This window comes from Procambarus clarkii, chromosome 1, assembly GCF_040958095.1.
Source record: "Procambarus clarkii isolate CNS0578487 chromosome 1, FALCON_Pclarkii_2.0, whole genome shotgun sequence".
Taxonomy (NCBI): Eukaryota; Metazoa; Arthropoda; class Malacostraca; order Decapoda; family Cambaridae; genus Procambarus; species Procambarus clarkii.
In genome coordinates, this window is record NC_091150.1 from 57,905,912 (window position 1) to 57,917,875 (window position 11,964).

General features: G+C 47.2%; 1 protein-coding gene across 1 annotated transcript; it reads left to right on the plus strand.

The window, feature by feature from the left end:
- The first annotated feature begins 834 nt into the window (after positions 1–834).
- On the plus strand, positions 835–6,324 carry LOC138363553 (uncharacterized). The gene is made up of 3 exons (XM_069322910.1): positions 835–3,045; positions 3,229–3,537; positions 6,151–6,324. Exons 1-3 carry the CDS (start codon positions 835–837, stop codon positions 6,322–6,324), a joined length of 2,694 nt encoding a protein of 897 aa, XP_069179011.1.
- Positions 6,325–11,964: the final 5,640 nt, after the last annotated feature.

An 11,964-nucleotide genomic window follows, 5' to 3' on the forward strand; every position in this document is an offset into this window, starting at 1 on the left:
CGTGATTGGCTTAGTTGGAACCTATGAGCTAGGTTGTAAAGTAAAATTTCGCACTTAAATTTTCCCTGAAAATTCAAAAGTGACGAGCAGTATTCAGAGGACGTTTAACACCCTGTTAGGTACACACACCACCAGTATGTCTGAGTGTGTAGAGTACAAACAGCTCTACCTGCATCTTCACCAGGCCTTGACCGCTCGTAGACCTGACGACTACGACACTCTTACTGAGCAAGAGTGTAAGGAACGAGTGGAGCAGCACTTGAGGGCCGTGGAAGAGGTGATGCTACAAGCACACATGCAGGGTAGTACTGAGGTGGCGTGCACGAGTCTCATCACATTGGATGAAGCTATCGGTGGTGAGACCCCGGTGAGAGATAACACAGTGGGAGAGACCCCAGTGAGAGACAACTTGGAGGTAGAGACCCCTGTGGGTGACGTCACCGAGAATGATGTCACTAGAATCGCGAGCTGCAGAAAAAAACGGAGTCATACCGGAATCTAGCGCTTTAAATACTTCGTTGGGGGGATTCTACGGGGAAGAATCTCAGCCCAAAAGGTCCTTGTAGACGACACCAACTCAAAGAGTAGGTATTACAGGCTCGCAGTTATTCACCTTAGAGGAATACCGTAACCAAGTTAGGGAGTTGGAATTCGAAGGGAATAAAGTAGCAGAGCAAGCTATGAAACTCTGGACTGATCAGCAGGACAGAGAAAGTAAACTCTGGACTGATCAGCAGGACAGAGAAAGTAAACTCTGGACTGAGCAGCAAGAGAGAGGAAAACAAACGCTGGATTAATCAGCAGAACAGAGAGAGTACTGAACGCATAGCTCTCATGCAGTTACAAGTAAGGCAGAATGACCAGACAAGTGGTCGTTCAACAGAGACTAACGTTGAACAAGGTAAGACTGTCAAACTACCTAAACTAGCTAACTTTCATGAAAGGGGCGACTCGATGGATGCATACATCAAGCGTTTCGAAGGTCACGCCGCTGATTGCGGGTGGGAAAGATCAAAGTGGGCACTCGCTCTTAGTGCGTTGTTAAAGGGTAAAGCACTAACTATCTACCACAGTCTGGGTCCACACCAGCGCGGAGATTACGAGGCATTGACAACAGTGATGCTGAACGGTTTTGGCATCATTGCAGACCGGATGCAAGAGAATTTCCGTAGAGCTCAATTGCAAAAAGGAGAGACATATGTGTTAATGTTACAGCGGTTAGAATCGAGTCTAAACCGTTACTGTGAACTCATGGAGACTGCTCCTGGAAGCATGGAGTTCTATCAACTGATGATTCGTGAAAAGTTTTTAAAAGCATGCGAATCGTCTCTGCGTGTCAAGCTCAAAGAGCAAGAAGTTGTGTCAAATCTGTCTTTGGCCAAGCAAGCTGATCTGTGGGCTGGGGCCAGGAGACAGGTGAAAGGGGTGAAGCCGCACGAGAAGCATCATGCTACAGGTATTGGCGAGGGAGCTAAGCCTAAGACTGGTGTGTCGGGGGAGCAGGGAAACTCCTCCAACAAGCATGTGCACATGTGCTGCACCTGTGGTAAGCCAGGTCATCGTGCAGCTGATTGCAAGGTAAAACCGAAATCAGGCTACATAGCAGGTGTGAGCTCAAGTGGTAAGATACATCCCAACGTCGGAAAGGATCCACTAGCTTGGACCCTTGAGGAAGTAGACGGAAATGTTAACGGAAAATCGGCGAAAATCTTCCGTGACCAAGGCGCCACTACCCACATGGTAAGAAAAAGTCTAGTAAAGCCAGGATCTGAGACAGGTAGACATATCTATGTTAAATTCCCAAATGGCTATGCTAAAGAGATAGTGGAGGTGTATGTGTGGGTCGACACACCTTACATCAAAGGTAAAATTCGTGCCGTTCAACAGGAACGTGCTGTATATGGACTTTTAATGGGAAATGTTCCGAGAGTTTCTGATTGCCCGAGTCCACCCTCGAAGAAAACGGGGGACAGTGAGGAAGCTTCTGCCTCAGCTGAGTGCAGCCACACTCAGTCAACTGAAGCCAAGGGTGACTCGCCTGGGGATGACGTCACAGGGAGTGACCACACCCTCACCCAGCTGAAGAATAAGGGAGAGAAGGCAAGCTGTGAAGTTATGGAGAGAGAAGCAAAACCTCTGGTTGAAGCAACAGCAACTCCATTAACAGGTAACTTGCTCGTGGCAGCTGTCACTACGAGGTCCAGAGACCAACAAGCCGACTCGCCCAGAAAAACATTTGAAATTACGAGACATTCAAGGAGTGTCGCAAAGGAGTTTATTGATGTCCAAGGGAGCGACCCAACATTAGCCCAGATACGTAGGTATGCTGAGGAGAAAAAAGTTTTCCAACACCAGGAACGCAAGTACTGGTACTTGCACCATAATGGGAAACTCGTGCGCAGTGTTGAGACGCCTCACGACATTTGGGACCAACTCGTTGTTCCACAGGAGCATAGATTGGCTGCGTTCCGCTTAGGTCATGAAGTGGTCATAGGTCATATGGGTCACGCAAAGACCAGTGCGCAGATACAAGCTGTGTTCTACTGGCCAGGAATTACTGGGAAAATACAGTGTTACACTCGCTCGTGTGACACCTGTCAGCGCACTACTGATCAAAGACGGGTGAAGCCCGGGAAGCTTCAGCCCCTACCCATCATTGATCAGCCGTTCAAGCTGGTCAGCATTGATCTGGTTGGTCCGATCATACCGAGTGCAACGGACGGCAGTAAGTACATCCAGACCATGGTCGATCACGCAACAAGGTACCCAGAAGCAGCTGCCCTGAAAAACATCGAGACGTCAACGGTAGCGGAAGCCCTGGTAGGTTTTTTCAGTCGCCTTGGTATACCTGAGTGGATCCATAGCAACCGAGGGATACAGCTTTACCAGCGAAATGATGGACCAAGTCAGACGTCTGCTCATAGCGAGAGCATCCTTCACCACGCCATATCATGCTATGGGAAACGGTTTGGTAGAACGCTTCACTGGCGCTCTCAAGAAGAAGTTGAAGAGAATGTGCATCGAACAGCCTCGGGAGTGGCCCAGGTATATCAACCCTTTGTTGTTTGACTACAGGGAGGTGCCACAGGCTAGCACAGGGTTCTCACCCTTCGAGCTTCTGTACAGTCGCACAGTTAAAGGCCCCCTGCGGATACTGAGGAACCTATGGGAAGGCGATGACTGTACCCCTGAACCAAGACGACGTACGAGTATGTCACTGATCTACAGGAAAAGCTGAAGAACACCTGTCAGCTGACCCGAGAACAGCTAGTAAAAGCAAAGGAGTACCAGAAGCAAACATACGACAAAAAAGCTAAAGAATGCAAGTTCAATGAAGGTGACAAGGTACTTTGTTACTTCCCACTAGCAAGAACAAGCTCTTGCTGCAGTGGAAGGGCCCCATTCACAGTAGTGGAGTGTTCGCACTCGTTAAACTACGTGCTCGACGTCGATGGTGCCAGGAAGAAGTACCACGACAACATGCTCAAATGCTACGAAGACCCATCTGTAGATGTATCCACAAAGCCAAAGAAGCATGTAAGATTTAAGAACAGGAGAGAACCACGGGCCTCGACATCGACAGGACAGATTGACAACCTACTGCTCTCAGCAGTAGGTGCTGACTGGTTGAGTAGGTCAGGGTGATCAACGAGACGTCGAACGAGGGAGACATGAGCGAGGTAATGCAACACGAATCACCGGACACTGGTTCCCAGTGTGTCTCTGATGTTTCAGGCATGACACAGGTGGAGAGAGGCAGTGGACAGACTAGTGCCACTCCGGGTTTCGAGGCGTTGAGCCGACCCAGACCTGGAGCTACGTCCGACCACAGTGCCTGCTCATGACCTGAACAGAGAGCCACATGTGACCCGGTGACTGAAGAAATGCCTCACTTACCAGAAGGAAATAGTCTAGATGAGGACCCGCCTCGCCTAGAATTATAGAAAACGGGGCCTGCTCGACCCGGACGCACCACGTGCACTCAGGACGTGCACGTGTAGTCAGCCGTGTGAGAGGTTAGAACGAGCACCACTCTGTGGATCTCGGTCATTTTGTTGGGGGGTGTTGTAAGAGAATGGTCTCTCAAGATTCTCCCACAGCTGACTTGAATGGCACATTGCAGTGCACAATCCAGGCAGAAAGTAGATGCAGGGAAGTTAAGCATACTTGCCACAAAGGGTCAGTGAGTACATTGGCCAGTGCGAAGCGTGAGAGAGAGAGAAGACTCCTGCGAGGCGGCAAAGTCTGACCCTGAGGTCAACCTCAACCGGGGCGATGGAGAATAACAGCTGTGGACGTGGTCATGACGTGTTCATGACGTCACCTCTGCTACTGATCAGGGAACGGTCAATATGATTGGTTCCCGCTCATTTGCTCCAATGCTATTGTTCAAATTGTAACATTTTGTGTTGTGTCCCACGAGATGCCCAGCAGCCTCTTGCAGAGCATTCTCGTGAGGAAGCCCTTACACACAGGACATGTCCTGTTCTGTCTATCGGCCAATAGACTGAACACCATCCATTCCTCACCGTCAAGATAAACTCAGCGTCTTTTTGATATACCAACACTCGCTCAGATTCACAATTGTGAATATATTGTTCAGAAGCCTATAGTGACAAAATCACCAGAGTGAAACAGACTGGTATCAGGTAACCCCTGGTGACAAGTGGAGATCGTTGTGAGTGACCTAGACTGAACTAAGGCAGTGCCGCCGCCTAAGTAATCTGTGTGTGACTTTTACCACAGTGTACCTGTACCACAGTGTACAGTGTAGTGCATGGTACCATATAACCTGCAGCAGCCAGTTGCCACTCTGTCCCAATCGTGTAGCCTCGAGCTGCCCGCCGCCGCCCTCACTGTACCACATGACGTCACCACCCTTACTCACCGCCAGTGCCAGAGTGTGTGCGTGTGTCGGTTATACATACAGCACGCCCTCCTGCGAATACCCCGTGTCAAGTACGGTTTGTGGGAAAACCTGTCGTCAATGATCTCACTTCAGAACAAGGAAACCAGATATCAGGCCACCTATGAGGGCTTGCATAAATGGGCCTGAGTGAGTGAGTTAATAAGAGAGGTACCCCCATCTGTAAGTACAAGATCTTGTCATTGTTTTATTGTGTCTGTCTGTGTTGATCTGAGGGATCAACCACAGTTCTTACCTACTCATTCCTGACACAGGTTATAGGTGAAAACACCCGACGGTGTATGTGTGTTTATCTGTGAGGTATTACGGCATTTCACTCATCTGTGAATGTGAGCTTCACATACACCACACATTCAGTATTGTGTGATATTATTATTGTGCATGTTATTGCCTGTCCCATTGACAGTGTAGTTGTGTTTATTGCATATCATCATTACCCGAGTACCCAGTTGGAACTCTTGTGATCCCTTTGCATACCGACAGTTAGGTTGCCATGTTAATGATTGGCTGTCAACTGTGTTAAGTTAGGTGATTTCCCACCAGTGGATCCGAGTCGTTCAGCAAGACGTCAAGAGTCTCGCTAATGCAACCATAGACTTTCTGACGCCAATCTAAAGTAATCAAGCACCCTTTGTATTAGTGGTTAAGTTAGTAAATAAATACTGTTAAGCTTTATGCAGTGTTTCTGTTGAACCACTTCTGAATACTGCCAACATTACTCAAGCCTTCAGCTCCAGGTGTCTTCAACACCGAGTTGCCTATATTCATTAAACTTTAAATATGATGAGGACCCTAGGAGTCCCTTAAAGTGTTAAATCATTGAGGAGATTCCAACGATCAACGTGGACCAGGACCAGGTGAGGCTAGTCTGAGAAGAGACCCTCAAGGATTCTAACTCTACCTTGCTCCCAGGCCCTGTATGGTTGCACTCGTATTTTCTCTGCTAATTCCGACAGCTTCGTGAAGCATCTGTCACATATACAATGGCGACGTACGCATTGCAGTCAGGAAAGCAAAAAAGAAAACCCCCATACATGTTATAGACATTAGTGCAAACGACATCAAGGCACAACTTCAGGCAGGTGACATTCCAATCTTCGGAGTCAAAAAATTTATGCGCAGAACAAACGGAGAACTGGGTGATACAGGCACGGCCCTGCTTACTTTTCTAGACTACTTTCCTCCTGATCGGGTTTGAATTAACGGCTTCCTCCATAAACTAGAGGCGATCCCATGATTGTGAGGATAAAATGAAGCAGATGAAGGATGAGCAGGGTGTGACAGTTGTTGAGCCTGGTGACGGTGGTCGTGATGGATACGATTTAAGGATGGTGTTGAAGAGAGTATCTATCGCCCCATTTCTTGGGATTCCCCCGTCTTCGAGCAACATCTGCTGACTTTTCAGGGTTCTATCGGTGTTTTCCCAGGGTGGTGTTCCGGTACTGTTGGGGCTGCCGCCGCCCGATGATTAGGTATTAATGGCTTGTGAGCTGTCATATTGCAAGGATATGAAAGGAGTCTTCCCTTCTTGCTGGTTTCGACAGGGCTGTGAATGTATAGTGTGTGGTGTTCAGTTTTTTCCTTGGAATGTTGTCCCTTCCAGTTTTATATATATCAATTTTATTTTACTGTATTCGGTTTATTGTTAACTTTAATTGTGGAATGCTGAATGTATGTTGCTGTAGGGAATCCCTTATAATGCATTCTTATGTTCCTTGTGTTTTTTATATTCTGGTAGGTGGTAACGGCTTCCGTTTGTGGAGGTCTCTTGTGTGTGTGTATTATTTCTTGATCTTTTTTGTTGTGTGGTGTTGGTGTTTTGTGTTTACGTCCTTATGCTGTGTTCCACTTGTGTGAGTTTAGGGTAACATTTGTGCGCGTCTGTGCACGGTTTCCTGGGTACTAGTGTTGGTGTATTTTAATTCTGTTATGTAATGCTTTGGTTTGATGCTATGTTTATGTGCTGTTCCATGTCATGTTTGTGTACTGTTATGGTGTTCCGGTATCTTTTGTTATTTTGCAGGCGAGGAGTCACAATAACGTGGCTGAAATATGTTGACCAAGCCACACACTAGAAAGTAAAGGGACGACCACGTTTTGGTCCGTCCTGGACCACAATCGACTTGTGAATGGTCCGGGACGAATCGAAACGTCGTCGTCCCTTCACTTTCTAGTGTGTGGTTTGGTCAACTTTTATTTTGTATTTATACTTTGTTTTATATATTAAAGGAATAATAGAATACTAAATTTGGTGAGACAACCCATTAGTTTATCCTCTAGATTGCTTTTGCAGTTTAGGGACTAAGGACTCAGTGACGTGAGGTACCTATACGATCGTTGTAGACGAAGGTCGTTCAGAACCTTACATCTGGCGTGTTCACTGGTGGGCCAATGGAGATGCAATCCTACATCCTGACACCTGATCCTTCCTCTCCACCTGAGATAAAGTGGACCTTGATGGTTGCTCTCGCCTGTTGTTGCAATCTTCAGCAAAGTGACTTCTTGCAGTGCGACCACACCAGCGTTGGTGCTGTTGCATGTATTTGTAGGTTGTTGCAGCAAGTAGAAAAACAGCCAAACACTCACAGTCTAACCTTCCCTTGAAATAATTCAGCTATCTCACACATATTTTGTTACCCAGTAACTTGTTCCATAAATCAACAACCATATTTTGAAACCAGTATTTACCCAGGTTTTTCCTGAAACTAAACTTATGCAATTACTATCCATTGTTTCGTGTTCTATTTTGTGTTAATATATTTAAAAACTGATTTATATCCCCTTGTTATACCCTTTCAACTATTTGTGTCCTTTATTCCAGTCACCTCTAACTCTTTGTCTTTCTATAGAATCTTATTTTTTTAATATCTATTCAAATGGGAGGTTTCTAGTTCTTGGATTCCTTTGTCATTAGTCCCCTGTGCATGTTCAAGTGAACTTATTTCCATTCTATAATATGGAGACCAAAACTAATCTTGAAAATCAATTTAGGGGCTAACAAGAGCAAGGTAAAGCTTTGAAATAACTTTCGATGTCTTATTGCTAACTCTTTCCACATGATGCCTACAAACTTAAATACATTATGTAGACTCGGAACCCAAACATTTTCAACGTTAAAATGTTTTTTAATGGTCCCCTCAGTGAGGTGCATGGAGCAAAGGCCAATGACCACTTTACATTTAAAGGTTATTATCTTTGCCATCACCTAGGGAAGGCACCAAGAAAGATAGGCAAATTAAAATAAACCACGGCATAGTTTAAGCCCCTAAAATGTCAACAGACCACCCCCCCCCCCAACAATAACAACAAACAACTGAACCTTTGTGAAACTAGCCCACCACTAATTAACTCCACTAATTATCTCCTACCCTGTCATTGAGGGCCGATTAGATAGCCGGCCCAGGTTTGGCAAGCCCTCACAGGTCAGTTCTTGGCTGATGTCTGCACCTCGTAGTCACGTTCGATCTGGCTCCAATCTCCTGTTTTTAAGAGGTATTTTTGCCTTACAGGCTGTTTCTTTACCTGAGGGTGTGCGTGAGCCCGTTGTACAGTGTACTGGAGCTACACGTGTTCAGGGTTTTCTTCTCTTTGCGCTCTGTAGGTACTACCCTTTCATGGTCAGAGTTGTCTTCTCTGGGACGTTCGGGAAATACTCCCTTGAGGGTGCTTCCTTGCTTGGGGTGGTCCTCGCCCTGATGGTAAGCCAGGGGTTATGAGACTTTCTGTTTTACTTCGGATTTGTGAGTGTTTTTGGGTGGTGAGGCTCACTGCAGTCTGCGTGTCCTGATCTTAGCTAGCACATGGCACGTTGAGGTTTCTCCTTGGTTCTTCGTTCGCAGCAGTTTGGGTTTAGGATTATTTATTTTAGCGTTTATGCAACTATGCTTGCCTTTTGCTTGGCGGTTCTGCCTTTCATCTTATTATGTGTACCTAGGGTTCGTGTACTATGAAACCCCTTTGCTGCCCCCTTGGTCTTTCCTTATGCTTCTGGTGGTCTGGTTACTTGCTTTGATACGGTTTACCAGCGAAGTGGACCACAGTGCCAAGACTTTATGCAGGGTTCATTCACCTGCAGGCCCTGGAAAAAAACCGCAGGCTCAGTTGTACTATGGCTACCTCTTATGAGCTTGCTCTCACCTTAAGCAAATTTGAGGGTTGTTTGTCACCTGTGTAACTGGCTGCCTTTTATACATTCTGCCTCAGTCATGCTGCTTGTTGGGTCGATGACACCTACAACTCTGATTCATGTGGGACTTGTTCCCCCATGTGCTCCAACTCACCCATTTATCTGTGGAAGTTCAGAGGTATCAAGGAGAGGTCGCTTACATCACAGGTTTTCTGTGTTGCAGCGAGCTAGGTTTTGTGCCCATTTGAATGCCCCAGGATCTGCCCAGATTGGTGGGTTTGTCGTTTAGACCGCGCTTCCGTTTGCACCCACTCTTCATACCCTGGTGGGCAGGTTTTACCTGTCTCCTCCCCCTACCACTCCTTCCTGCATCAGACTCTGCAACGTCTGAGGGTTTCAGACTTGGGGGAGGGTTTAGCTCGAGATGTGGCTTGGGCAGCTCTGGAGGTTGGCCCTTCCGATGTGAACATGAAGGTAGTTGAGTCGCTTTTTCCTGTTGAAGCTTTTGGGTCCTCCTAGTCGATTTCCTCCTTCGAAGCTTTTCCCTTGGACTCAGCTTCCATTCCAAGGCAGTGGGCATGGATGAGTGCTCTGTCCTTGGGCCTTTGGCTGCGGTTCCCAGGGTTCAAAGGGAGTCTGATTGGAGTTCTTGGGTTTATTTTGACCTTCGTCGGCCCTTGCTTCTTCTTCGGAACGTCTTTTGTTGATGGCGTGGGGTTTTCTTCTTTCCCTTTACTGTTTGAGTTAGGTAGGGCTCCCTGGAGTGTTCGTTTCTCGCCTTTGGACATTCCGAATTCGTCCTTTCAAAGGTTCTCGACCTACCGGGTTTCCCTTATGGAGGCTCCGGAAGAACTCATAGCTTACCTTCTGCATGATCATGAGTACGTCTTAGTTATGGATCCAGTCTCTTTTGAGTTCAGTTCTTCCTCCCTTTCTTGGGTGCATTACGAGGTTCCAGACTCATCCTGGCTAACAGACTTTTCTTTGTTTTGCTTAAAGCCTGGCACAGTTTTTGCTGTACCCATATGCTTGATTGGAAGATGGTATCTCCGGAGTTGCAGGTTTTGCTAGGGGACTATCTGGAGTCCCTCATTGCATACTTCTTCACACCTGTCCTTCCTTGTGAGGCTACCTTGATGGCTGATATATTACGTACTCGTGTGCACTTGGCTACTGTCGTGCAGTTCATGAGCCTCCTGGAGTTTTACTCTGATTGGCTTTCTGAGGACGTGGATTTAGCAAGATGGATGACAATGTTGTCCCAGGTCTGGCTCGAGAACGAGCCAAACCTGGTTAAGGGATAGGTAGGTTTCATTGTGGGGTGACAAACCTACAGCTTTCAGGCTCTCCAGTTTAGGCTGAATCTGGCACCTCGTGTTTTCACGTAGTTAACTCAGGTCATGATAACTAATCTTCCTTTGATATATCTTCAGGTTTTGGCCTATCTCGACGAGTGGCTGGTTTGGGCTCCCAGCCGGTCTGCTTGTCTGCTAGCCAGGGATCTGGTTCCTTTCCAGCTGGGCGGGTTCAGTTTCCTGGTAAACTGGTGGAAGTCTCAGTTGATTCAGACTCTAGTTCAGACCTGGTTGGGTTTTACTTGGGGTTCTCGGTCAGTGTCACTTTCCCTAACTCCTGCGGTTTTGACACTGGGTCCTCCAGTGTCCCTGTGCTGATTGCTGCATCATCGAATTCCTCTTTTAGTTTTTGCGGATTCGGTGAAAGATGCCTTTCCCTCCTCCCTAGCTTCATGTCTTCAAGGACGCCTGGGTTGTGGCTTTATTTGTCACAAAGCCGTAACGACCTTGGGGTGGTTCACCAAGCCAGCGAAGGTCGTTTGTGCTCTTCCCATCGTCAGGCGCACAGTACGGTGTGGGAGTTTGCGTCTCACGTTATTTCCATTTCCACAGACTGGACTGTCGATGCTGACGCCTTCCTTTGGCTTTGCCAAACGTTCAGACGCCCAGACGTCGACCTCTTTACGTCAGCATGGTCTTTGCATGCAGCACTGTTCCCCGACTGCGAGGTCCTCTCAGTAGATGCCTTTCAGCTGGACTGGTCGAGATGGGAATACATTTACCCTATACCCATGGGCGCTGGCACGACTGGAGTCTTGTAGGGGAAGAGTGATTCTTTTGGCAACCTTGGTTACAGGTGCTGCTTTCTCGGTGTCTGAACCCGGGTATATTTCCACAGCTCCACCTCTTTCAGAGTGTTTGGCGAGTGACGTACCTCGCTGGTTTGACCTTTTCCACGTTATATATCTGGACTTTTTGACGCATATTTATCACAATTTGTATGGTGGACAGGTGGCTGGTTTGATGATGTTTCACCTGTAGGTTTCTTCTTAGCGACAGTATGAGGTTTCTTGGTGGTCATTTCGCCACTTTCTCCTTCATTTTCGTTCCGTTTCCGACCGGGTTGTTTTGTCCTTTCTTTCTTATTATGTTCTTGATCGGCATCTTATGCTGAATACTGTTCATTCATATCACGAGGCGTTGTCAGAGACGCTTTAGCTCGAGTTGATTTTTGTTCTGCCCCTTTCCACAAGCTTTCTCACACCCTGTTTCACCTCCAGCCTACTCATGCACTGCCTGAGCCTGCCTGGTCCTTGGAACTGGTTCTTTCTTTTCTCTCTTATCCTCGTTTCATGGTGGCCTCTTCAGCCAGGGAATGCTTTTGGAATGGTTTGTTTTTGTTTTCCTTGGCCTCTGGTTGTCGGGTGGTTGAGCTTCACGCTCTTCTACGGCACCGGGGGATTTGTTCTTATGGTCCTGGTTGTCATTTTGTTAGGTTGCAGTCGGCTCCTTTTCTGGCAAAGAATCAGTTGGCGGGCTTCTGGAGGGGTCCTTTAGTGGTTGACGCTTGGTTGATTCGGTCTGGGGTGCATCATGCGCTGTGTCAGGTGGCGGTT